Below are 24828 nucleotides of genomic sequence, written 5' to 3'. Positions count from 1 at the left end.
GAGGAAACCTAAGCAACTGGTATAGGGAGCCAAGACATGCTAACATTCCCCCTGGACTTTGGGCATGTATGATGAGTCTGCAAGGGATGCCCAGGGGACCAGGGCATCTTTAAATTCACACACACATGTACAGAGGCATAGCTATGTGCTGCGGACAGAGGAGGCTAGGGTAGCAGGTGCTTCCTCTGCAGGGAGACTCGGATCCCCTCCATTTGCCTCCCTGTGGAGCCAGGTGGCCTGTAGGACTGTAAGACACCGCCCAAGGCCAGCTACACATTCCCCTGGATACTGCTTGGACTCTAGGCATTTGAATGAAGTGGGCCTGTTTTGTGGTCTCTTACTCTGGCCTTTCTGGCTGCAACCATACTAGGCCTGGGGAGGGGGGCATTGGGAGGGGGTGTTCTGTCTGAGATGAGTGATGGAAAGGCTGCTGGGCCTCTGCCTAGCACAACACTGTAGTATCAGGTCAGTCTCAGTGCCTCTGGATACAACTAACAGAATATCCATCAGCAGGCTGCCTACCTAGTTGGTGATTTTTGTTTTGCTTTCTCACATGACAAATCTAGAGTTGAGTTCTTGGGGAGGTCAAAGCTGAAGGATGTCATGTGTCTGGTAACTTGTGTGACCAGCTCGAGCTGGGCTTTATTTTAGAGCCATCCCAGCCATGTCACACCTCCGTATATGAAAGCATGCTCTTCCAGCCTATTTGTTGATTGTTAATATAACAAAAACCTGCCAACTTCAGGGTTCTTTGGCAGGAATCACTGCCCATTCTTTATAGATCCATGCTGTGTATTCTTAGGGAAATCTTTAGGCAGTGTTTTTTACTTAGTATTATCCAAAAGTTTGAACTTAAGAGATTTATTGAACTGGGGTGCCTGGGTGGTTCAGTCGGTTGAGCGTCCGACTCTTGATTTCCACTCGGGTCATGATCTCAGGGTCGTGGGATCAAACCCTGTGTCAGGTTCTGCGATGGGTATGGAGCCGCTTGGGATTCTCTCTCCCTCTCCCTCTACCCATTCCCCCCCAACACCTCCCTTGTGCACGTGCTCTCCCTCTCTTTAAAAAAAAAAAGATATAAAGAGATTTATTGAACTGATAGGGCCAGGAGTACTTCTGAGAAAATAAACTTGTTTTACTTATTTATTTATTCATTTATTTTTAAATTTTTTTAAAAAAAGACTTTATGTATTTGTTTGAAAGAGAGACAGAGGGAGCATGAGCAGGGGGAGGGGCAGAGGGAGAGGGAGAGAGAGGGAAGCAGACTCCCCGCTGAGTGTGGAGCCAGACATGGGGCTCAATCCCAGGACCCTGAGATCATGACCTGAGCCCAAATCAGACGTTTAATCAGCTGAGCCACCTATGCACCCCTATTTTTAATTTTTTTTAAAAATAAGCTAGTTTTAAATGTTGTTTGTGGAACTACATTGAGACAGAATGAGGAAGTCATCTGATAAAGAGCTAACTGTGCAAGAAGTGTCTGACTGTATTTTATCAGGTTTTTTTTTTTCAGTTTTATTGAGGGTTAATTGACCGATAAAATTGTAAAATATTTAAAGTGTACATAGAGGTAATTTGAGGTACTTCTACATGATTTTATGAGATTTAATGCTTTAAAAACAAAAAGAAAACCCAGTATTTCTGGAAGAACTACAAAAACTAAAGCTTCCGAACCTGAGTAACAGCAGGGCCCATTCCCTTTGCAGAAGGCCTGTGGCCTAAATGCTGTTGCCTGCTCCCAGATAAGCAATGTCCTGCGGCCACTTTAACTAAACACTTGGACCTCAGGCAGGCTTGCTGGGATTCCTTCGCTTTTACTTGTTCATCTGAACTGCTGATTCACGGCGGGGTGGGGCAGGTGCAGGTCAGAGCCAGTAGCGGTTTCATGGTTGAATGATAAGGAATGTGTATGTGTAGGAGTGTGTATTTGTACATGTTGGGGGAAGATGTCCAGTTTCTTGGGGAGGAAGAGGTGGTGTTAATTGGCTTTACTCTGATTCTTCCTGAAGGAGAGCGAGTTGGAAATGACTTTCAGTTAAGGGAGGCCGGCAGCTTGAAGTCTTAGGAGGACAGGGGCAGCCACATTGGGAACTCAGAAGTTCCCTTCTTTGGCAACCCAAGGCAAAAACTGAGAGGAAAAAAAAAGTGGGCGAGTAAGAGTGAGTCACCAAGCAGTTTGGGAGGGAAGAGGCTGAAGTTAGTTTGGAAAGCCCTGGGTTCCCATTTAGAGCCTAACCAGACAATGTGGCCTGGGCGGCACTGACCCTTTACAGGAAAGGGGAGCCTTGGAGCAGAAAGTGTGTCCTCAGGTTCAGCTGGTAGGCAGCTAGTAGGATCCTAAGTCCCCAGACTTTCCAAAGCAGTATCTCTGGGTGAGGGCCATGGAACATTTTAACAAGTACCCTGGTGATTCTTGGGGGCTCTATGTTTAGCTCCTAGAACAGGACCTGACACATCTCGGACACTTGGTTATCTGGCTTCAATTCCAGCTGCCCCCCTGAAACTGTACTTGCTGAGGAACACTCAATCCACAAGCACTTGCCCCAGCCACCGTTATGAAATATCCCTTCTCACGGCCCCCTGACTCCATCCTGGTTCTCCCAGCTGTTCCTGTTAGCTGACCCAGGATTGGGAATCCATAGGCCTCGGGCCTAGGCGCCCCTGGTTTATTTCTTGCCACTCTCCCCAGGTGATCTCATACTCTCCAATGGCTACTTATTGTCCCCGTGGCTAGATCTTTGTCTCCAACCCATACTTCTTTTCTGAGTCTCTTTTAACTACCTGCTCCAGATACTCCATCTGGATGTCTCATGCAAGATGTCTGAATCTGAACACTCTTCTCCCCAAACCTGCTTGTCCATGTGTTGTCCAACTCAGTCAGCGGTGCCCCCTTCCCACCTCAGACCCTTGCACACTGTACTCCCTGCCTGTCCACCCTCCATCAGTTCATTCCTCAGTTAAATGCTTCTTGACTTCTCTTCAGCTTCACTGCCATTTCCTCCAGGAGGGAAGCGGGATCCTCCCTACTGGGCCAGGCTCTCTTATTCTCAAAGTACCCTGTACTACCTCAGAACTACACATGCTTTTAGGAACTATATATTCTTTCCACCTTTCCGAAGACTGCATTCCTGGCAGCCAACAGAACACATGACACAGGACCGAACGATGAGCCCACATTCTGGACTGGGAGACACTGCTAATGTGTTTCTGCATCCTTGTCTGCCCAAGTAGGAGCCGCGTCCAAGCCGCCCAGAGTCCCCTGGGCTGTGATAGTAAGTGGCTTCAGGTCTGTTTCAAAAGATAGGCAGCAGAGACAGGAGAGGGAGAGAGAGGTTAGACCCAAACCACACCTGAGAAGCAGCAGCTGGCTTCCAAGATAAGCCCCTACCGTGAGCCTGACCATGCAATTCCAACTGCTAAGTACCAAGCAGGGCATGGTCAGAAGGCCCAGCTGTATACTCTTCTCACTCTGAATACATGAGAGGCAACAAGCAGTAAGGGCGGCATGGGAGTAGACATAAATAAGCCTGGGTGGCAACATGCAAAGATCTAACAAAGTAACAGGAAAAAATTTGTAAAATTGCATGGGCTTACGACTGTGTAAAGTAGGTGGACCTGACACTTGGAGAAGCCACAGACTCTGAATGCGAGTGGGAACTTCTGGTGTTCTCTTTTATGAATGTCCTTTCATGGCTAGTCAATACTTAGAAAGGAGGCCTACTGCTGGGATTAGGCAGTTGGCTCTTGACTTGTCTTCCTATTTTTGGAATCTGAACTTTCTCTTTTAACAGGACCTTGGGATAGCCCTACTAAATATCCTGGCAGAAGGAAAAACACTGGGACAGGAGTTAGGCTTTCCAGACACTACAGACAAAAGCTTAGGAATTTCAGGCTTGGCTAAAACAAAGGCCAGGGGCGCCTGGGTGGCTCAGTCGTTAGGCATCTGCCTTCCACTCAGGTCATGGTCCTGGGGTCCTGGGATGGAGCCCCGCATCGGGCTCCTTCCTCAGCGGGAAGCCTGCTACTCCCTCTCCCACTCCCCCTGCTTGTGTTCCCTCTCTCCCTGTGTAAAATAAAGGCCAAGGGGTGGGGTGGGGGGGGCATGACACTTAAGCTCACAGCCCTGTGACAATGAGGTTACTAGGAAAGATGTCCCCAACTGACACAGGACACACACAAAGTTGTGCTGACACCCAACACTTTATTACCGAGGAGCCTCGTTAGGGAGGGGGTGCTGGGATGGACAAAAGCGCCTAGCTCAGGGGATTTTCCTGGAAATCAGGTGTTCCTCCATGCAGATTTCGAGGAAACACCGTCATGGATGAAATCCCGAGGGCAGCGCTGCCAAGCAGCAGGGGGCGGAGGGTTGCCTAGGCACTGCTGGGCCCCTGGGACAGCAGGGCTTCGATGTCAGGCTCGATATTGATGGTGGGAAAGCGGCGGCTGTACCTGCGCACAGGCACACCATCCGAGCCCACCAGGAACTTCTCAAAGTTCCAGGCGATGTCGTTGCGGCACACGGGAGACCAGGTGATGAACTTGGGGTCGGTCATGAGCGCAGTGGCGTCGTCACTGGGGGCTGGCAGGGACTCCCGCAGGAAGGCGAAGAGGGGGTGCGCCTGCGCGCCGTTCACCTCGCACTTCTCAAAAAGCGTGAAGTTGGGCTCGAACCCGCCGCCAGGTCGGACGTACTTGAGGGAATTCAGGATCTCTTCGTTCTTAGCGTTCTCCTGCGGGAAGGGAGAGCAGCTGGAACCCGGGGCCGCAAGGGGAGGGGAAACGTTCGGACAGCAAACGAGAAGTTTCTCGATGAGTCACCGGGCTCTTGCCCTTCTTGTACAACCCTTAGGGCGACCTGACCCCAGCTGGGACGAGCGCCGGTGGGCCCGCCTCTCCGCAGCCAGGACCTGGTGCACGCCCCGCCCCCCCGCTCTGCCCCCAGCGCTCACCTGATGCCCGAACTGGTTGCACGGGAAGCCGAGCACAACCAGGCCCCGGGGCCCGAGGCGCCGCTGCAGCTCGTTCATCTGGGTGTAGTCCCGGACCGTTGTGCCTCAGAGCGACGCCACATTCTCGATGAGCAGCACCTTGCCCCGCAGGGAACCCAGGCTCAGGGGCTCCCCGCCGGCCAGCGGGCGCGCAGAGAAGGCATACACGGAGCGCGGGGCCGCCGCCGCACCAGCGGCGGCGGCGGCGGCGAGCGGAGCGGCACACATGGTGGGCTTTCCGACTACAGTGCGTAGCTTCGGCAGGGGACAGCGAGGACTGTGGGGTCACGTGGCGCAGGGACTTTTCCGGCCGCCCGCCCCCCCCGGCCCCGCCTCATCCGGCCTCCGCCCCCCCTCCAGCCGGGTGGGAGGGTGCGTCCTGGCCGGATGCGGGCACCGCCCAGGCGGTGCAGAGCCGCAGGCACGCCAGGTCCCGTCCAGGCAGCGCAGGGCTGGTGGCGTTCCCGCGAGTTCCCCAGGGCTCGGGTCCAAGAGGGCTCCGGTTCCTTCTCAAGGGTTTTTAGTTAAAGGATGGGGCAGGGCCCAAGGAGACTGGGCAGCAACAGCAGCGGGTGCCGCTCCTGACCACACAGCCCTCCCAGGCTAAGCCACATTACTTCTCTTGCAGTCTGTGCCCTATTGTCGCCAGGTGCACAGAGCGAGTTGGGACTTGCGGTGGTGGTGCAGTTGGCAGTGGCTGCCAAAGCAAGTTCTCTCTGCGGTGACGCGCTGTGGCTCTAGGAAGGTTAAGTTGGAGGAAAGTGGGCATTGCCCGGGGCAGCCAGGGCTCAGGCTCCAAAATGCAGCTCTAACTCCCTTCCCTGCATTCTGGGGCTGCCTGGCGCGTCTTCTCATCCAGGCCTCCGGTCTCCTTTTAGATCTCCAGTGTGGCACTGTCCTTACACTGGTTTTTCCAAGGAGCCACTGAGGCCCAGCCCCCTCCCTGGCTTCTGGGGTGGACCCAGCCGATTTCAGGCCATCCTCTATACCTAATCAGCTTAACCTGAGGCTCAGGCCTGTAAGTAAAAGACACTGAAAACGGGCAGGAAGAGAAAAATGTCACACTCCTGAGATTCCTCTAGAGGAATGACTGCTTGGAGTACCCTTCATGTATTCTCCGTACAATGCATTCCCCACACTAGGCCACTGTGAACTTTAACTGACACAAAATGATCGTTTCCACCTTCTTAGGAGCAGCCAGGTTAGTGCCAAATTGGGGGGGGGGGTGTCAGAATGGGGGCAAGCTGGTATTTCGCACTCTGAAGGAACCTTCCAAGGAGAGCTAGGCTGGATATATCCTCCCACTCCCAGCCCTGGAGAGAGCAACACAAACACCAGGATACAGGAAGTTTAGAAAACTGCCTTTATTCTATTAGTAGTTGGAAAAATTAACTGGTACAGAAAAAAAGTTCAGTCAGCTGGAGAGAAGAAAGAGTGCCACCCAAGAGAACTGGTGGCTCCTGTGGGAGGGAACCTGGATACAGTGAGGAAAAGCACTGTGAACTAGAGCCAGACCCTACAGTCCAGGTGAGACAGGTCATGCCACCTTCTGAAGTGTCTAAGTGCCTCAGGCATGAAACCAAATTCCTATTTATTTAGCCCAGCTCTGGGGAGGGGGTACTGGAATATGTGGGGCCAAAAACAGGTGATATGGGCCATCTTTTTTATCAGAGAAACTGACAAAACGGGAATTTTAAAAATGAATTTTCCATCTGACTTTATTTTCAAATACACTTTCTTTTTTAAAAAACCAATACACTTTCTGCAGGGATGACAAATATCAGTATTAGGAAATCCAATTATACAAAAAATACTACATCTAGTCTGGGGTAGATATATTTATTTTTTGGTAACATACATTAAGTGGCACTAATTACACAGTAACTATAAGGTAACTAACATGAAACCACAGAACTGTAACTCTGCCACAGCTGCATGGACTTGGGCCTTTCTGGATGAGCATTTTCAAAAAACTGGATGCCCATCACAGAGCTATGCCAATAAAATTTGTTAAGGAGTAAAGCTCTGAAGTAGGGACTCACCAGAGTACCTTGCAGCTGACAGATGGCAGGCAGGACATGTTAGTTATAAAGTAGTTACAGCCTAATTCACAAAAGTTACCAACTGTTTCTCTTTCTAGAAAGAAGCAGGAAGTTAAGAAATTCCTTGAATTAGCGCCTGGTGTGTCAGGTGGGAGTGCAGAGGAGGGCTGTTAGAGCGGTGTCAGAAGGACCCTGGTGGTCGGGTGGGTTGGACATCATTAATAATCACGGTTGGCTTCTAAATACTGGTAGCAAGATGACTTCTGATTTGTAATCTTAGGTAAATTATAGATAAATGAAAAAAGGCCAGTAATCATACACTAAGATTAATAAACAGCACTTCAAAATTAACCGCATGAGGGCTGTGCTTGCAGCAGGGTTTCACAAGACAAGGCACCCAGATTTTTTCTTCCCACGTCTGGCTTGCAGAGCAGCTCTCGTGGCCATTTCAAAAACCTCCCTCACTCCATCTTTGGTCTTTGCTGAACACTCCATGTAACCGAAAGCGCCAATCCTGTTTGCCATATCTCTGCCTTCTTCCGGTTTCACCGGCTCCTAACAAAGACAAAAGAGCACTTTCAGTTAAGTGTCACGTATATGAAGTAAGTGCAAAGTACTCAAATTCAGCTTAAAAGACTTCTTTTAAAAGCTGCCAAACCCAGATTTGAGTTCTGACTTATGAAACTCATATGCAGTGATCCTCCCTACCCCAATATAAAATCTCTATCAAACAAGCTCTTCTCTGGGACGTAGAGAGAAAGGGAGAGGCCAGAAAGCCCTGCAGGGTTTAGGAGGGAATCAAGGGCAAAATGATTCAAGCTTTCAGTCCAGGGTAAGCACTTGGGTCTTCCTGTAATTAGCTTCACAGAGGACTGAATGCCTCTGGGAGGAGACAGATCCTGATCTTAACATTCAGAGAGAAACCTCAGTGGAAGAACCTGGGCTGAAGACCTCAAAGCTCTTGCCCTGCACTAGTAAGCCCTCCCATTGGGCCGCCTGGCTTCTCAGAAGCCAAGATGCGAACTCCATCATGCCTTTTATAAAGGCATCAGGGCTCTCTCGACTCCTTGTCCTCAGGATTTCCTGATCTTTTAGTTGCCACCAATTTAATCTTTGGCCTCACACATACCAAGGTAATAACCAGAGAGGGAAATCAAGAGCCTGATAAAAAGTTCCTGCATCTGGAGCACTGACTACTGCTGCTGATAGTCCCTTCTCAGGCAGGCAATCCTTGGAGGCACAGCACTACCTCACAGGAGAGCTTCCCATCTCATATGAGTAGGGAGTCTTAAGGGCCCTCTGAGCAGGCCCCAGTGAATGAGGGACAGATGGAGAAAGAAAGGCTTCTGGGACTCTCTGAAATAGCCTGGCTTGTGAGTTTCTGCTGGGCCCCCTCAACATCCAACCTTCGGCCCTGGGTTTAAGACTACTACAGGACAACAGAGTCCTGCCCCAGACAATACCTGCTTCATCTTGGCTAGCTCCCGCCTTGTGTGCTCATCATTCCGAAGATCCTTCTTGTTCCCAACCAGGATGATGGGCACGTTGGGACAGAAGTGCTTGACTTCCGGGGTCCATTTTTCTGGGATGTTTTCTGAAAGAAACAAAATTTGGATATACAATACAATTCTATCTTGAACAATGTCCAAGAGCCCTAGTTAAATTGCAAGGAAACTACTTAAAAAAGTATGCTCAACATTTAATGGAGTCTCACTAGTTTCAAAAGCACAGAAAAAGGCAAAATCTAACCCCCTTCCATTAAGCACAGAATCACCAGCTTTTCCTCAGTCCCCACTAAGGAACTCCATTCCTGTAGAAGTGGGGCCCAGTTAAAGCCTCTGGAGGAGCAAAGAATCCAGGACACAGGGTGGCTCCACAATGATACAACCTGACCCAAGGAGGGAAGCTATCCATGGACCATTTCGTCACTGCTGGCTAGTAATTCTGACTACATCTTACAGAAAGGGTCTCCATTCAAGGGCTGCAGCTGGCCCAGGGTCCCCATGTTCTCTCGATACCTTCCTTTTGGACCTTCAGCATGACCCCCATCGTGTAGGTTATTGGTATTTCTTTTCTTTTTTTTTTTTTTTAAAGATTTTATTTGTTTATTTGACAGAGAGAGAGCACAAGTAGGCAGAGTAACAGGCAGATGGAGAGGGAAAAACAGGCTCTCCGCTGAGCAGGGAGCCGGATGTGGGGCTCAATCCCAAGACCCCAGGACCATGACCCGAGCCAAAAGCAGCCGCTTAACAGACTGAGCCACCCAGGTGCCCCGGTTATTGGTATTTCAAATGGCTCAAGAATGACTTATGAAAATGAGTGATAACCAGCTTCTTGCCAATACTGTACTAATTTACAAAGGTTGGACGTACATCATGGTGTGTAAGTGGCCCGGGTTCAACCTCCCACAACCATGGCCTTGGGCATCTCAGAGTCAGGCATGATTTTATAAAATGGGGATAACAGTATTACCTATCTCACATAGGGTTATTCAGAGTCAGTGCATACAAAGTACTTATTGACAATCATTTAAATGGTCTACTTGTAATCTGAGGCTATATTTTGTAAATAAATTGTTCAGGGGCGCCTTGGGTGGCTCAGTTGGTTAAGCATCTGCCTTCAACTCGGGTCATGATCCCAGGGTCCTGGGATGGAGCCCCATGTCGGGCTCTCTGCTCAGTGGGAGCCTGCTTCTCTCTCTCCCTGCCGCTCTGCCTGTTTGTGCACGCGATCGCTCTCTAACAAATAAATAAATAAAATCTTTTTTTTTTTTTTAAGATTTTTATTTATTTATTTATTTGAGAGAGAGAGAGAGAGCACATGAGAGGGGGGAGGGTCAGGAGGGTCAGAGGGAGAAGCAGACTCCCTGCCGCGCAGGGAGCCCGATGCGGGACTCGATCCAGGGACTCCAGGATCATGACCTGAGCCGAAGGCAGTCGCTTAACCAACTGAGCCACCCAGGCGCCCAATAAATAAAATCTTAAAAAAAAAAAGTAAACTTCATTCTCTGACTTCAAGACAAATTACCAAAAGGCAAGAGTTATTTAGAATATGGAAGATGCTCTGTCTTCTGGCTGAAAGACCGTATCAGATAAAGAAGCTATATGAGTAAGGTCAGGAAACTTACATAATTTGATGCTCTACTCTTCGGCACACAAGATGGACACTTGACTGTGCTTTACTACAGCAACAATAGAGTCAATTTTATCACTAATGTCACAACTTAAAACTCAAAAGTTTTATTCTGAAACAAAGAGGTTCCCAAAGAAGTGCAGTGTTCCAGTCTTCAGAACAATGCAGAGTAATACAGAGAAAAGGGCCAGCCCATCTAACAACCACGCCAAACAGCCTCAGCCTGAACCTTGCTCTCACCTCTGCACCTGCGGTCACTTTTCAGTTCAGCTCTGACAGTGATCACTTTATTTTTTTTTTTATTTTTTTTTTTAGATTTATTTTTTTGACAGAGAGAGATATAGCGAGAGCAGGAACACAAGCAGGGGGAGCGGGACAGGGAGAAGCAGGCTTCCTGCAGAGCATGGAGCCCGATGTGGGACTCGATCCCAGGACCCTGGGATCATGACCTGAGCCGAAGGCAGACGCTTAACGACTGAGCCACCCAGGCGCCCGACAGTGATCACTTTAAAAGGTAAGTGAGACATCACTCCCTTGTTCAATCCTTCTCACAATCCAGTTCCCAACTCACTCATGATGAAAGGAAAAGTCCACACCATTAACCACTTGGCTTTGCAACCCTCATTCCCACTTCTTCTGCTGCACTGGATTCCTTCCTTCCTCTTCCTGCCTTGGTGACTTTGCATCTGCTGTTCCCCCTACCTGGAAGGTTCTTTTATTAGATATCTGTATTTGCTTCCCTCAGATCCTTTAGGTCTCTCCCAGAAGTCACCTTTTCAGTACGGTTGCTGACCATCCTATGGTCATCCTCTAAAACAGACTACTACCATGGCCCATTCCACACCCACCTCTAAGAATGCTATTTGTAAAATTTCTTGCTATCAGATTTTTTTTTTTTTTTTGGATTTACTGTTGTTTTTGCTCTTCTGTCTCCCTTAATCTAGAAATTTCTTCCATAAATAGGTGCTCAGTAATTATTTGCTGAATGTATGAAATTATTACTCCAATAGTCTCCCCACCCCCTGGAAATTCAGGACACATAAATTAAAATGAATTACCTCTGTCTTGTCTTCTCTTTTCATGAATAACTTTAAAACTTAATTTTTTTCTTTTCTGCGCCCCCCCCCCCCCGCTTTTTTTAAAGTAGGCTCCATGCCCAACATGAGGCTTGAACTCACAGCCCTGAGGCAAGAGTCTCATGCTTTACTGACTGAGCCAACCAGGCGCCCCTAAAACTTTATGTAATCCAGTGATGGCAATCACCTATAGTATCTCCCACCCCCGAAATAATCTGATAACATTGAAGCTTATCACTCTGTGTGAATTTACAGTGGGGTTGTATGAGGGCCTTTGGGAATTCCAGAAAGCTAGAGAGTAGAAATCCTTATCATCTAGATCAGGGTCAGCAAATAAAATCTTGTCTGGAGTCTACTTTAAAAAAATACTTATAAAAATAAGGGGCACGTGGGTGGCTCAGTCAGTTAAACATCTGCCTTTGGCTCAGGTCATGAACCCAGGGTGCTGGGATCGAGCCCCACATGGGGCTCCTTGCTCAGCGGGGAGCCTGCTTCTTCCTCTCCTTCTACTGCTCCCCCTGCTTGAGTGAGCACGCGTGCCCTTGCTCTCTCAAAAAATAGCATCTTTGGGGAGCCTGAGTGGCTTAGGCAGTTAAGCATCCGACTCTTGGTTTCAGCTCAGGTCATGGTCTCACAGTGGTGGGATTGAGCCCTGTGTCTGGCTCAGTGCTGAGTAGAGTCTGCTTCAGATTTTCATTCCCTCCCCCTCTGCTCCCCCCACCCCTGCTCGCTCACACTCTTTCTCTCTCTAAAATAAATAAAATCTTTTTTTTTCTTAAAATAAGTTTTACTGGAACATAGCCAAGCTCATTCATTATATATATTCTGCGGCTGCTTTTGTGATACAACAGTGAAATTGAGTAGTTTTGGCGAAGTTCAGTACAACATATGGCCAACAAAGCCTAAAGTATTTACTATTTGGTCTTTTAGAAGTTTGCTACCCCAGGTCTCAACTAGAATATAGACTCTAGAACAACTGCCAGTCCAGACAGCAGACGCTCAAAAAGTAAAATTATCACAGGGTTGGCTGGCAGCAGGGCTGAAACTTTCACACCAACATTCTGATTCCTGATCAAACTTGTTATCCTATACCTACATACAGGGCCATAGTCTAATAACATCCAATCACATAAAACAAAGTTTAACATTAGGTTGACATTAGCTTTTCATTTTCTTGATCCATACTTTTTGAGTTCCCATAACACATTTTACTTGGGCAAACTACTGGTGAGATTCTCCCCATATCCAAGCCAAGACAACAGAACTTTTAAAAGGACTTTGGCAAAACCAAGCTAGTTAAGTCAGCTCAGCAAAAGGGGTCCACCTATCAACCACACTCCTGCAGTGACCTCCAGGGAAGGCAGAGCATTCTCCAACATCAGACCCTCTCCCCAGGTGTATTTGTATTTCAGAGATCTCTCCTTTGCCTCTTTACTTTCTACCTCTACTCTCCTCCCCAGGGCCTGCCCTTTGGGAGAAGGGCCAGCAAAAAACAAGTCATGGCTAGTAAAGAGAAGTCAAAAGCTAAAGAGGGGCACCTGGGTGGCTCAGTCAGCTAAGCACCTGAATCTTGATTATCAGCTCAGGTCCTGATCTCAGGGTTCAAGCCCCACACTGGGCTCCACGCTGGGGGTGGAGCCTACTTTAAAAAAGCCGGCGGGAGGCAGGGGGTGCTAAAGACCTCCTTTGAGACTAGGAGACATGGAGAAAAGTAACTTTTTTCTCTGAAGTGTTTTTGTCCCTAAAGGATTATACCTTGGATGATGAGATATAGGGCACGCATTCCTCCTCATTCCCACAGGACTCAGACAAATCCATGATGTGTGTGTGAAGGGAGGGTCTCGCACGGCTCTATTTTTTCTATGCCCCATCTTCTCGGGCCTTCCAACAGACTCCCAAAGATAGCCAGGTACGTTTGAGAAACCAAAACTGAAACAACTGTTGAAAATGACTGAAGTGAACCAATGGCAGAGAGTACCTGCTCTATCTGTCTCAGTCTTGGGAGACACTGCACAGAGGCTCAGTCTCAGCTTGATGCCTTGGGATGCATAACCCTGACTCAAGGGGCTCAAAATCTTGGAGCGCCCAAGTACTGTCATTAAAATGAGTAGAACCATGACCAAAAAAAAAAAAGGTCACATAACCCTAACTGGCCAGCGCAAGCCCACATCACCAGCAGGCCCTCCAAGGTTGTTTGTGTTAATGATGACAATGTTCTTGGCCCAACTGCTACCTTGTAAAGACAGAGCACTACATCACCAAGAGAAACATTTTATCCTCTTAGGTACAAACCGAAAGTAAGTTCTGTTTCAGACCTTGGTGCCTTGCTTCGCAGAGTATGAGGTCAGTGTTATTAGGTCTTTTTCTGAAGGAAGGTGGCTTCTGAGACATGTGACCAACTGAGCTGGTGAAATGGTCAAGTTCAAGTCTCTCTTTATTAGCTAAGATACTTTAGAAAACGGCTAAAATGGGGCTTTAAAAATACTACCAGGAGGGGTGCTGGGTGACTCAGTTGGCTAAGCATCCAACTGTTGATCTCGGGGGAGTCTGCTTCTCTCCCTCTCCCTCTGACCCTCCCCGCACACACTCTCTCTCAGATAAATAAATAAACCTTTAAACAAACAAATACACTACCAGGAAACAGCAAATCACCAGTTTAGATATTGGGAAGCAACAGGTTCAAAACAAAGTACTGAAAAAAGGTGTGAGCACCTAAAAAAGCCTTCCTCAAATTTTAGTAGAAAAGATGGCTTTGTATTTGGAACCCACCTACTTTACAAGGTAGACACATAGGAGACCTAGGCTGAAAAGTGAGCCAGGGCCCAGGCCTTCTAGTCCCAAGGCTCTAGGACTCTGGTCACTGATGATTCCTTCTATGAAGTTCATGTTTGCTTTTCAATGCTTGATGCACAGAAATGACCTGAGAAACCAGGTGTCAGCCAGGCACACAGACAGTGACAAACATCAGGCTGCAGAGTTACTCACCTAAACTATCAGGGCTGTCAATGGAGAAACACATCAGTATAACATCAGTGTCCGGATAGGAGAGAGGCCTCAAGCGATCATAATCTTCCTGCCCAGCTGTATCCCACAAAGCCAACTCTACCTGTGATAGGAAAAATAAACACAAGAATGCAAGGTTAATCCTCCCCACTTTCAGACGAAGTGGTACTCACCAAAGTACATTCAAATGGCAAACTGTCCAAAACAGTAAAACAAGCCTGAGCTGGACGGTGTGTTTAAATTGTTTTAGGTTGAAATTTCTCAAAATACTAGAGTACATAAAGTATATAATAAAGTACATAATTAGTACATAATTTAAAATATCAAATCAAAAATAACTTTATAGTTTGTAAAAAGCATAGTATTTAATTATAAACAACATTCTACATAGAAAGGCAGATGAACAAGGAAAATCAAACTATAAAGAACATTCTATCAGGTGTACAAAAAAAGCAAGACAAGGAAACATCAGACCTGAGTAACTTTTCCCAACACATTCTAACTCAATTGTTGCCCTTTTTTGGTCTCATCATTCTGCTCAATGTGCAAACATGGAGACAAGACTGTATTTGAGGGGCACTTGGGTGGCTTAGTCGGTTAAGCATCTGCCTTCTGCTCAGGTTGTGATCCCAGGGTCCTGGGATCGAGCCCCACGTCAGGCTCCCTGCTCAGTGGGGAGTCTACTTCTCCATCTCCCTCTGTTCCTCCCCGCACTCACGCTTACTCTTTCTCTCAAATAAGTAAATAAAACCTTAAAAAAAAAAAAAAAAAAGACTACATTTGAGTAGGTGGGTAAGAAAAGACACCATGCTGGACGTTAGGCAAGGTCTCAGTGGACAAGAAAGGTCTCTGGACCTGCCTTTTCTGCTCAAAAAATATCTGAATGAAAGCATCACTAAGAGAGCAGGGTACTCCTTTCACACCTGGAACCTGCTCACCTTCCTGTGGTAGGAGGGCAAACTGATGCCTGGGCTCTGGACACAGGTCCCCTTCCATGTTGTCTGGCACTGCAGCCAGCCCTGTGATATCTCACAACCAGAGTGGGATTTTAATACTTCTGCTCAGGGAGGCTTTGGAGCCAAAAGCTCTCCTTCTAGTACTTGGAATACCCTTTTTTCCTAGAGCCTTCACAGCACATATTTCAAAGTTTCTAAATATCATTCTTTCCTTAAAGTTGATGGCTAATTATCTCTTCCACCCTCAACCTCTGCCCTAGGATGCATCGCTCACAACCTCCACTAGACCCACTACACTTCTGTCATGCACACACACTACTGGTTTGGTATGTGTATTTCTTTTTTTTTTTTTTTGGTATGTGTATTTCTAATACATTGATACCCAAGCCTCACAACAGAATGAACCTCAGAATGGTACAGCTCATTCACTCTCTGCCTAATCGCACTACCTTGGCCCCTCCAAGCCTCATGTGTGCTCAGTCAGACACATCCAACCCTATCTCCTGATAAATGCTTTGGATGTTGGCCCTATCTCTTATCAGAATGGGCTTTTCCATCTTTGATAGGTCCGTTCCTGGGACCACAATCACCTAGAATCTTGGATGGTTTCCTAGACTATTACTGTATACTCTTAAATGAACATTCCTAGCACCCTCTCTCAACTTGTAGGCTACTGAGTTGCTAAGAAGCATTTTTATTTCAGGGACCCTAGAAATCTGAATAGCTAGCTTAATGTGCTTTCCATACCCGGTGCCACAAACTGAAGCTAGGAAGCACCGGGACAGAAAGGGGTAATAGGTAAAGCAGGAAAATGAGAAGGGAGAAAGGGCATGGAATTATGGGGGCCAATATATTAGGTGCTAGCAGCATGAGACATGTGAATGAATGCCCAAGAGGACTGAATATACTGGAGAAGAGCCCCTTGTTCTAGTTTCTTTTCAGCTGACCCATTTGCAGTGGGAATTTCATGCCTCTCCAAAAGTTGTACAGGAGCTGGGTAAGACATTATTTGACACAAAAGGGAACAGAAGGGGGCGCCTGGGTGGCTCAGTCGTTAAACGTCTGCCTTCCTTCCGCTCAGGTCATAGTCCCAGGGTCCTGGGATCGAGCCCCGCATCGGGCTCCCCGCTCAGCAGGAAGCCTGCTTCTCCCTCTCCCACTCCCCCTGCTTGTGCTCCCTGTGTCTCTGTCAAATAAATAAAATCTTTAAAAAAAAGGGGGGGGGGGACAGAAAATTAAAAAAATATATATATAAACTCTAATTCCAGGAGAGTCTTGCTCTGGTCTTGCCAGTGGACTTTCAGGACAGACACGAAGAAACACTGTCCTTGTTGCCAGTAACAGGTAATTGAAGCAATGGTGGCGGCCTATTTATGTTAAAGTAAAACACTATTAAAAAAAATTAAATATGAGAATATTATTTAAATGTCACATTGCTGGTGGTGTACATCAGTATACCCCTTTGAGACCCATTAAATGACCTCTTGACCTAGTAATCTCATACTTCAGCACTGAATGATATTTGACAGAACTGGGGAAGTCCATCCATACGAAGAGATTCATTTTAGCATTATCCATCTGGCAACAAACTAAATTTCAAATATAAAGCTGTAAAGAGGCTTCCCTATGTAAAATACATAGGGATGTGATTAAAGTCTAGATGACAGCAGTTAAAAATGAACAAAGTTGGGCTATGATGGCAGGAACAGAATGGATTTCTCAAACATGTTTGTTATTATTATATTGTGTACTGAAGAGACAAAAAGGCCTAATTCTCTACAGGCTCTATGAACATTTTTGCCTAAGATGCAAAATGAAACCAGTTGTTATGAAAAGTGTACTCACCTGCTTTCCATCAACTTCAATATCTGCCACATAGTTCTCAAACACTGTGGGTACATACACCTCTGGGAACTGGTCCTTGCTAAAGACGATGAGCAAACAAGTCTTGCCACAGGCTCCATCACCAACAATCACCAGTTTCTTCCGGATGGCAGCCATGCTGAAACATGAGACAAAGGTGTTATCTAGAACGCACAAGAAGCTATTAATAGCCCCAGGCTATGACACACACTTTTCTGACCATGGGGCACAAGCCTCTCACCCAAATACAAAATGCTAGTACAACTTTCCACTTGACACCAAAACTCCACAACTAATGGGTTATACTTTTTTTCTTTTTAAGATTTATTTATTTATTTGAGTGAGAGAGAGAGAGACAGACAGAGAGAGAGAATGGAGTGAGGGGGAGAGAGAGAGAGAGAGGGAGAGAGAATCTTTAAGCAGACTCTGTGCTGAGTGTGGAGCCTGACGCCTGGCTCTATGCCAGGACCATGAGATCACGACCTGAGCTGAAACCAAGAATTGATGCTTAACTGACTGCTGCCCAGGCGCCACAAACTGTTATATAATGGTAAAAAGACTGAAAGCTTATCCTCAAGATTAGAACAAGACAAGAATGGCCACTTTTGCCACTTCTATCCAACATGATAATGAAGATTCTAGCCAGAGTAATTAAGCAAGAAAATGAGATAAGACATCCAGACTGAAAAGGAAGAAGTAAAACTATCTTAATTTGTAGATGACATGACCTTATATATATATGGAAAATCCTAAGGAATCCATTAAAAATTATTAGAACAAATTCAGTAAGGTTGCAGGATACAAGATGAACATACAAAAATCAAGTACTTCTATAACCTGGTAATGAACAAAGTGAAAATGAAATTAAGAAGACAATTTCATTTACAATACCTTCAAAAAGAATAGGGATAAATTTAACAAAAGTACAAAATATACTCTGAAAACTCCAAAACAGGGGCACCTGGGTGGCTCAGTTGGTTAAGCGGCTACCTTCGGCTTAGGTCATGATCCCAGGGTCTTGGGATCGAGCCCTGCGTCCGGCTCCCTGCTCAGTGGGGAGCCTGCTTCTCCCTCTCCTTCTGCCTGCCTCTCTGCCTACTTGTGCTCTCTGTCAAATAAATAAATAAAATCTTCAAAAAAAAAAAAAAAAGTGAAAACTCCAGAACATTGTTGAGAGAAAGATCTAAATGAATGAAAAGACTTGGAAGACAATACTGTTAAACGGCAACATCCTCCAAATTATTCTGCAGATTCAAGACAATCCCTATCAAAATACCAGCTGGCTTCTTGAATTGAGAGTCCAGAAATAAGCTCCCACATTTAGGGACAAGTGATTTTCAACAAGGATGCCAAGACAATCTGATGGAAGAAAACGTCTTTTCAACAAGTAGTGCTGAGACAACTGAATAGATCCACACAAAAGAATGAAGTTAGAAAGCTACACCTCACATCATATACAAAAATTAACTCAAGATGGATTACAGGCCCAGGAGTACCTGGGTGGCTCATGAATTTTACCACTAGCTACTTCATGTGGGTCCTGGGGTCCTGAGATCAAGCTCTATGTCAGGCTCCATGCTCAGCATGGACTATGCTTGAGACTCTCTCCCTCTCTCCCTCTGGCCCACCCCTCCATGCATGCTCATCTGCTCTAATAAATAAATTAAAAAAAAAAAAAAAGAATATATTTATCACTAACAACCAAAGAAAAAATAGGTAATTGGACTTCCATCAAAATTTTTAAAACTTTTGTGCTTTGGGGTGCCTGGGTGGCTCAGTCATTAAGCGTCTGCCTTTGGCTCAGGTCATGACCCCAGGGTCCTGGGATCGAGCCCCGCATCGAGCTCCCTGCTCCGCAGGAAGCCTGCTTCTCCCTCACCCACTCCCCCCTGCTTGTGTTCCCTCTCTCGCTGTGTCTCTGTCAAATAAATAGATAAAATCTAAAAAAAAAAAAAAGAGAGAGAGAGAGAGAGAGAGATACCATCAAGAAAATGAGAAGACATGGGGCGCCTGGCTGGCTCAGCATATGAGTTTTGATCTCAGAGTCCTGAGTTCAAGCCAGATGCTGCGTGTGGAGTCTACGTTTTAAAAAAAAGAAAGAAAATAAGAAGACAACCCACAAATAGGAGCAAATGTTTGCAAATAACATACCTAATAAGGAATGTGTATCTAGAATACATAAAGAACCCCTAGAACTCAACAACAAAAAAGCAGCTTAGGTTGGATGGTCTGGCTCAGGGTCTCTCATGAGATTGCAATAAAGATATTGATTTGGGGGGTGCCTGGGTGGCTTAGTCGGGTAAGCATCTGACTCTTGGTTTCGGCTCAGGTCCTGATCTCAAGGTGGTGAGATCGAGCCCCACATTAGGCTCCACACTCAGTGCAGAATCTGCTTGAGATTCTTTCCCCCTTTCTCCCCCACCCCTGTTCCTCCCCCTGCGCTCATGCATTCTCTAAAAAATTAAATCTTAAAAAAAAAAAAAGGGCAAAGGATCTGAATAGATATGACCCAGCAATTCCATTCCTAGACATACATCTGAAAAAAATGAAAACCTATGTTCACACAAATACTTATACACAAATGTTCAGCAGCATTAAAATATTCATCACAGTTGGGGAACCTGGGTGGCTCAGTCAGTTAAGTGTCCAAATCTTGGTTTCGGCTCCGGTCATGAGATCGAGCCCCATGTTGGGCTCAGCACTCAGCAAGGAGTCAGCTTGAAGATTCTCTCCCTCCCCCTGTGCCCCTCCCCCTGCTCATGCACTCTCTAAATAAATAAAATCTTTTTTTTTTTTAAGATTTTATTTGACAGAAAGAGAACAAGCAGGCGGAACGGCAGGCAGAGGGAGAGGGAGAAGCAGCCCCCCAGGAGCAGGGAGCCCTCTGTGGGGCTCGATCCCAGGACCCCAGGATCATGACTTGAGCCAAAGGCAGACACTTAACCAACTGAGCCACCCAGGCGCCCAAATAAAATCTTTCCCCCCAAAAAGCGGAAACAAACCAAACATCCAACAACTGATGAATGGATAAAATGTGGTATATACATCTCCATAGAATGGAATCATGTTCAGCAATAGAGGAAAAAGTGCTGATACATACCACAGTGTGAATGAAACTTGAAAACATTACATATGTGAAAGAAGCTTGCCACAAAGAACCACATACTGAGTGTCTCCATTTGAATAAAATTTCCAGGGTAACCTGGTTGGCTCAGTCAGTAGAGCATAGGACTCTTACCTCAGGGTCATGAGTTCAAGCCCCACATTAAAATTAAAAAAACAAAAAACACAATACAGGGTGCCTGGATGGCTCAGTTGTTAAGTGTCTGCCTTCAGCTCAGGTCATGATCCCAGGGTCCTGGGATGGAGCCCCATGTCGGGCTCTCTGCTCAGCAAGGAGCCCGCTTCTCCCTCCCCCTGCTGCTCCCCCTGCTTGTGCTGTCAAATAAACAAAATCTTAAAAAAAAAGTGTGTGGGGGCGCCTGGGTGGCTCAGTTGGTTAAGCGACTGCCTTCGGCTCAGGTCATGATCCTGGAGTCCCTGGATCGAGTCCCGCATCGGGCTCCCTGCTCAGCGGGGAGTCTGCTTCTCCCTCTCCCACTCCCCGTTTGTGTTCCCTCTCTCGCTGTCAAATAAATAAATAAAAAATCTTAAAAAAAAAAAAAGTGTGTGTACATATATGTATATGTATGTGTGTATGTATATGTGTGTATATATAAAATGTTCAGAACAGGAAAATACAGAGACAGAAAGTAGGTTGGTGGTTGCCTAAGGGAGTTGGAGGAGGGAGGAAAGAAAATGATTACTAAGGGAACAGTGGGGGTTTCTTTTGGGGATGACAAAACTGAGATGGATGCAGAGCCACAGCTCTATGAATATACTATATAGTATGAATATATGACACTGAATTGTACACTGAAATGGGTAAACTCTAAGGTATATGGAGTGTATTTCAATAAAGCTGTTACAAAAAAAAAAAAAAAAAGAAAAAGAACCTCCAGAATCCTTCCATTTGCCAGAGACTAATTAATGGTCAACCACCCCAATTTCCACCATTCCCTCTTAGAATAGCACTCCAATCTTTAGCTGTGTATTTTGTTGCCTAGTTAAAAGACTACATTTCTTAGCCTCCCTTACATTAGGTATGGCTATGTACAAAGTTCTAGCCCATAAGATGTAATCAGCAATGCTTGTGGGACTTCCAGGAAGTCTTCCTTAAAGTTAAGTCATATGTCCTTCCTCATTCCCTTCCTCCTTCCTGGTGCTTAAACCTGAAGCCAAGGCTGCTTTCTGAACAGTCATCCTGGAATGTGAGGATATGGATGTGTGGATGAAGAACGTAAGTGCCACATTCTGGAGCTGGAGGATTAAAAGGTAGAAAACGCCTGGATCTTAGCTGCTCTTGGGAGCCACCATCTCAGCCCCAGACTGCCTACACTTCCACACTCCTTTATGTGAAAAATAAATGTCTTGTTTAAGATGATATTTTTCAGATCTTTGTTACCTGTAGTCAAACTAATCCTCAACAATACATACTCATAAAACCAGACTATCTAAAGGGAATGCTTCCCAAACTGGAGCAGGTATGATAATTCACTGGGGGTACATGAAAGAAACACAAGAAACACGTTTTTTAAGCCTAGAAAACCTAAGGAATTTAGCTTTAAAATTTTAATTGCATAAACTCCTTTGGGAAGGGCTCACAATGCTGCCAGCATGCATTTGTGAGTTCTCAGTATGTTTAACATACGGCAGTATGTGCCTCGCTAAGTATATACACAGACTTTATGAAGTTTTAACCAAACCCAAAAGTGATCTAGTGATTTTTAAAGATCTTTTATTTCTTTGCACAAAAGCATTAGATTGAGGATAATACTAATAATGAAAGTACAGTAATAAGCATGAACAGGAAATGTGCTTGATATCATTCTTTCAACAGCAGGAGCATGCAGGGGTGCCTGCCTGGCTCAGTCAGTAGTAAGCATGTGACTTTTGATCTCAGGGTTGTGAGTTCAAGCCCCACGTTGGGCTTGGAGCCTACTTTAAAAACAAACAAACAATAGGAGCATGCAATCAAAACAGTATTATATTGAGACCAGCCTTTAAACTATGGCCCAGTACTATGGCCACCCCTTCAGCTCCCTTTTCCTTTTTTGCTTTGGATTCCTAATGGGTATGAGACCGATCTCAAGGTCCTGTAGTTGTTTCACTTGTGTTTTGTCTTCCAACTGGACTGCAAATCACCTAAAATCAAAGAATGTATCTTAAATTTCTTTGCAGCCTTATTCAGTTCGGTACTTTAGTGGGCATGAAGTATTAAATAAATATAAGAAAACCAAAAACCAAAAAACATTTCTTAAATGAGAAAGGAGACAGAGTACCTCATTTTCAGAATCCAGGGTACAGACACGAATGGATTTACCTCTTAAAAATTGTTCCTCTAGGTTCAGTCTGACTGCTAACATCTCGATAGGATTTGTAAATCCTTTTGTTTTTCTCATGCTCTCAAATTCACTTCTAGATTTTAATATACTTCACACATCTCTTCAGGCCTAACTTGTACTGGTTTGTGCCCCAAGTCAAACAACCAGGGCCTCACGGGATGCAAACAAAATTCATCAGGAAATCCCTGGTTCAAAAAAAAGGCTGCCAGCTTTGAGTACCTCCTTCCTAGAAGGCACTCAATTCTCAAGAAATAATTTCTCTCAATCTAATGTGGTTAAAGATGTACAAAATGACAATGCCAGGGAGCAACCAAAAAGGCTTTGGAAAATTTTCCTTGGGGAACATTTGGCCCAGGAAAAGTGTAAAACCAATCAGCCTCTACTGGTGAGAAAGACAGAAATTACAAGTGATTATGGGACAAAATGAAAATGAAAGCTAGAATTACAAACTGATTTCTGGGAGTCTGGCCACACAACCAGAGTTGTTGACAAGAAGTGAGAAGTACAAACATCAGGTCGTTTCCTGAAATGACCCAAGAAAATGTTACTCTTGTCTTTTCCTTTAATTTTGCTATAAATCCAGCACCTTTTCCAAGTTCATGGCTTGCCACAGCTTGAGAAAGGAAATCACAACGAGCTCTCTCTGCAGTCTCTCTGTCGCACGTGTCATTTTCTAGGCTGAATGCAGTCTCAGAAACAATTTTTAAGAACTTTGAGGAGATATTTATTTGTCCAGTAAAAGTTAGTTATGACATATTTAAGTCACCTGTAACTGTATGTAAAGGACTGTAAATTTCCTTCCTCAGTTCAAAATCTTTTATAAAAGTTACTGTGCCACCCTCACAAAAGTCGAAAGCAAAAAGAAAGGTCAAAAGGAGATCTCCCATGGTGCTGAGAGGGCACAAAAAATACCTGCCACCACAAGATCAGTCTTTCCCCACAATATCAAAGAACGGTGCATTCTGGCTGTGGACCAAACTTTGGCAAATTACATTAAACAGTTATTGTTAACGAAGACAACCAATACTGTAATATATTTCCCACCCACATGCAAATAGAAATGGATGCCCAAGGAAAGCAATAGAGGGGCTACATGCAGTGTCCCATGTAATCCTGTGCTTCATACTCAACAGACAAAAGAGCAGACAGCTCACTGACGGGAGGCGGCACCACAGGCCTCCAGGGCCGCACTCCTCTCCAGGGGATGCAGTATCTAAGCGAGCATCTCTTACGGGGTCTGGCATCAGAGGAAGCACTCAGTAAACAGCAGCTCCTACTACTACGGTCTCTCCCTCCAGCTAGGCCTAACCTCATATCCTCTAGCACCTTTCAATTCATACAGTATTGCCACTTGTGGTATCCCATACCTCCTTTCTCTCTCCCTCTATAATGGCTTCCTTCTCTCAGTCTACAATAAAGTGCAGAGTGCTCCTACTTCAAAATAATAAATCTCCCACATTCACGCTTTCTTCTGGTTACTGTTCTCTCTCTGGCCTGTTTCAGAGAAAAGGTATACATTTCTGCTGCTTCATACCCACTGGCTTGCTTAAAATCCCTCCAACCTGCCTTCTGCCCAAACTACCAAAACTTTCTCAGAAATCACCAATGACCTCCCTTCACAAAATACAGTCCACATTCTCCTCGATATTTTTTGTTCTAACTTACCTCCCTAACAAAATACGCTCTGTTGTCTGTCTCATTAGCTATAGCCTCCACACCTAATCACTCCCAGCCAGGCTGGGTTTTTCCCTCATCTCCTAATACTCTTACTTATCTCTGGGAATCTCAGTTCTTCAAAAAAACACTTCTATGAATGTCATTCCCAAATCTCTCTCTCTGACCCAGTCCCTGTTCTAAAACTTCTGATACACCTCAATTCTATGCTCTACTTGCATCTCAAATTCAACATCTTCCAGACATCATCCCAATCTCTGTCCAATCTTCTCTTCCTAGTTACCTCAATCTTGGTGGTGAAAACAAAATTACACTCCTAAATACAGGTAGAAACCCTGTGGTTGGGGCGCCTGGGTGGCTCAGATGGTTAAGCATCCGACTCTTGATTTAACTTAGATCATGATCTCAGGGCTGAGATGGAGCCCCGAGTCTGGCTCTGCACTGGGCGTGGAGCCTGCTTAAGATTCTCTCCCTCTGCCCCTTCCTCTCTAATAGGAAAGAAAAGAAAAAAGAAAAGAAGAGAAAAAAAAAGAATAGAAAAGAAAAGAAACCCTGTGGTTACACAATTCTCCTACTTCCTTTGTTTCTCACAGCAAAACTGCTTTCAAGTTCTAGGGAATTCTGCCCCTTCATGGGTCTCCCTTCCAGCA

General features: G+C 45.6%; 2 protein-coding genes across 3 annotated transcripts in view; both read right to left on the bottom strand.

Moving 5' to 3' along the window:
* Positions 1-4181: 4181 nt before the first annotated feature.
* Positions 4182-5292, bottom strand: GPX1 (glutathione peroxidase 1). Its single transcript, XM_045862385.3, has 2 exons — positions 4950-5292; positions 4182-4730 (listed from the first exon to the last, which is right to left on the bottom strand). The coding sequence occupies exons 1-2, from the start codon at positions 5214-5216 to the stop codon at positions 4371-4373; spliced, it is 627 nt and encodes a 208-aa protein (XP_045718341.1). The 5' UTR covers positions 5217-5292; the 3' UTR covers positions 4182-4370.
* Positions 5293-6337: 1045 nt separating this feature from the next.
* The window catches only part of RHOA (ras homolog family member A), a 61350-nt gene continuing 42859 nt past the window's right edge, over positions 6338-24828 (bottom strand). For both annotated transcript variants that reach the window (XM_064596123.1, XM_045862379.2), the window contains 4 exons: positions 17043-17199; positions 14224-14344; positions 8494-8624; positions 6338-7585 (listed from right to left, as the gene is read on the bottom strand). In XM_064596123.1, the coding sequence (XP_064452193.1) occupies positions 7412-7585; positions 8494-8624; positions 14224-14344; positions 17043-17198 (582 nt within the window). In that variant the 5' untranslated portion in view covers position 17199 and the 3' untranslated portion in view covers positions 6338-7411. The remainder of the gene's footprint in view (positions 7586-8493; positions 8625-14223; positions 14345-17042; positions 17200-24828) is intronic.

Source organism: Mirounga angustirostris, unplaced genomic scaffold (assembly GCF_029215605.1).
Source record: "Mirounga angustirostris isolate CCGP_5_RB_7025 unplaced genomic scaffold, mMirAng1.0.hap1 SCAF_1, whole genome shotgun sequence".
Classification (NCBI taxonomy): Eukaryota; Metazoa; Chordata; class Mammalia; order Carnivora; family Phocidae; genus Mirounga; species Mirounga angustirostris.
Note: the sequence above shows the minus strand (reverse complement) of the source record. Positions and strands in the feature narration are given on the sequence as shown.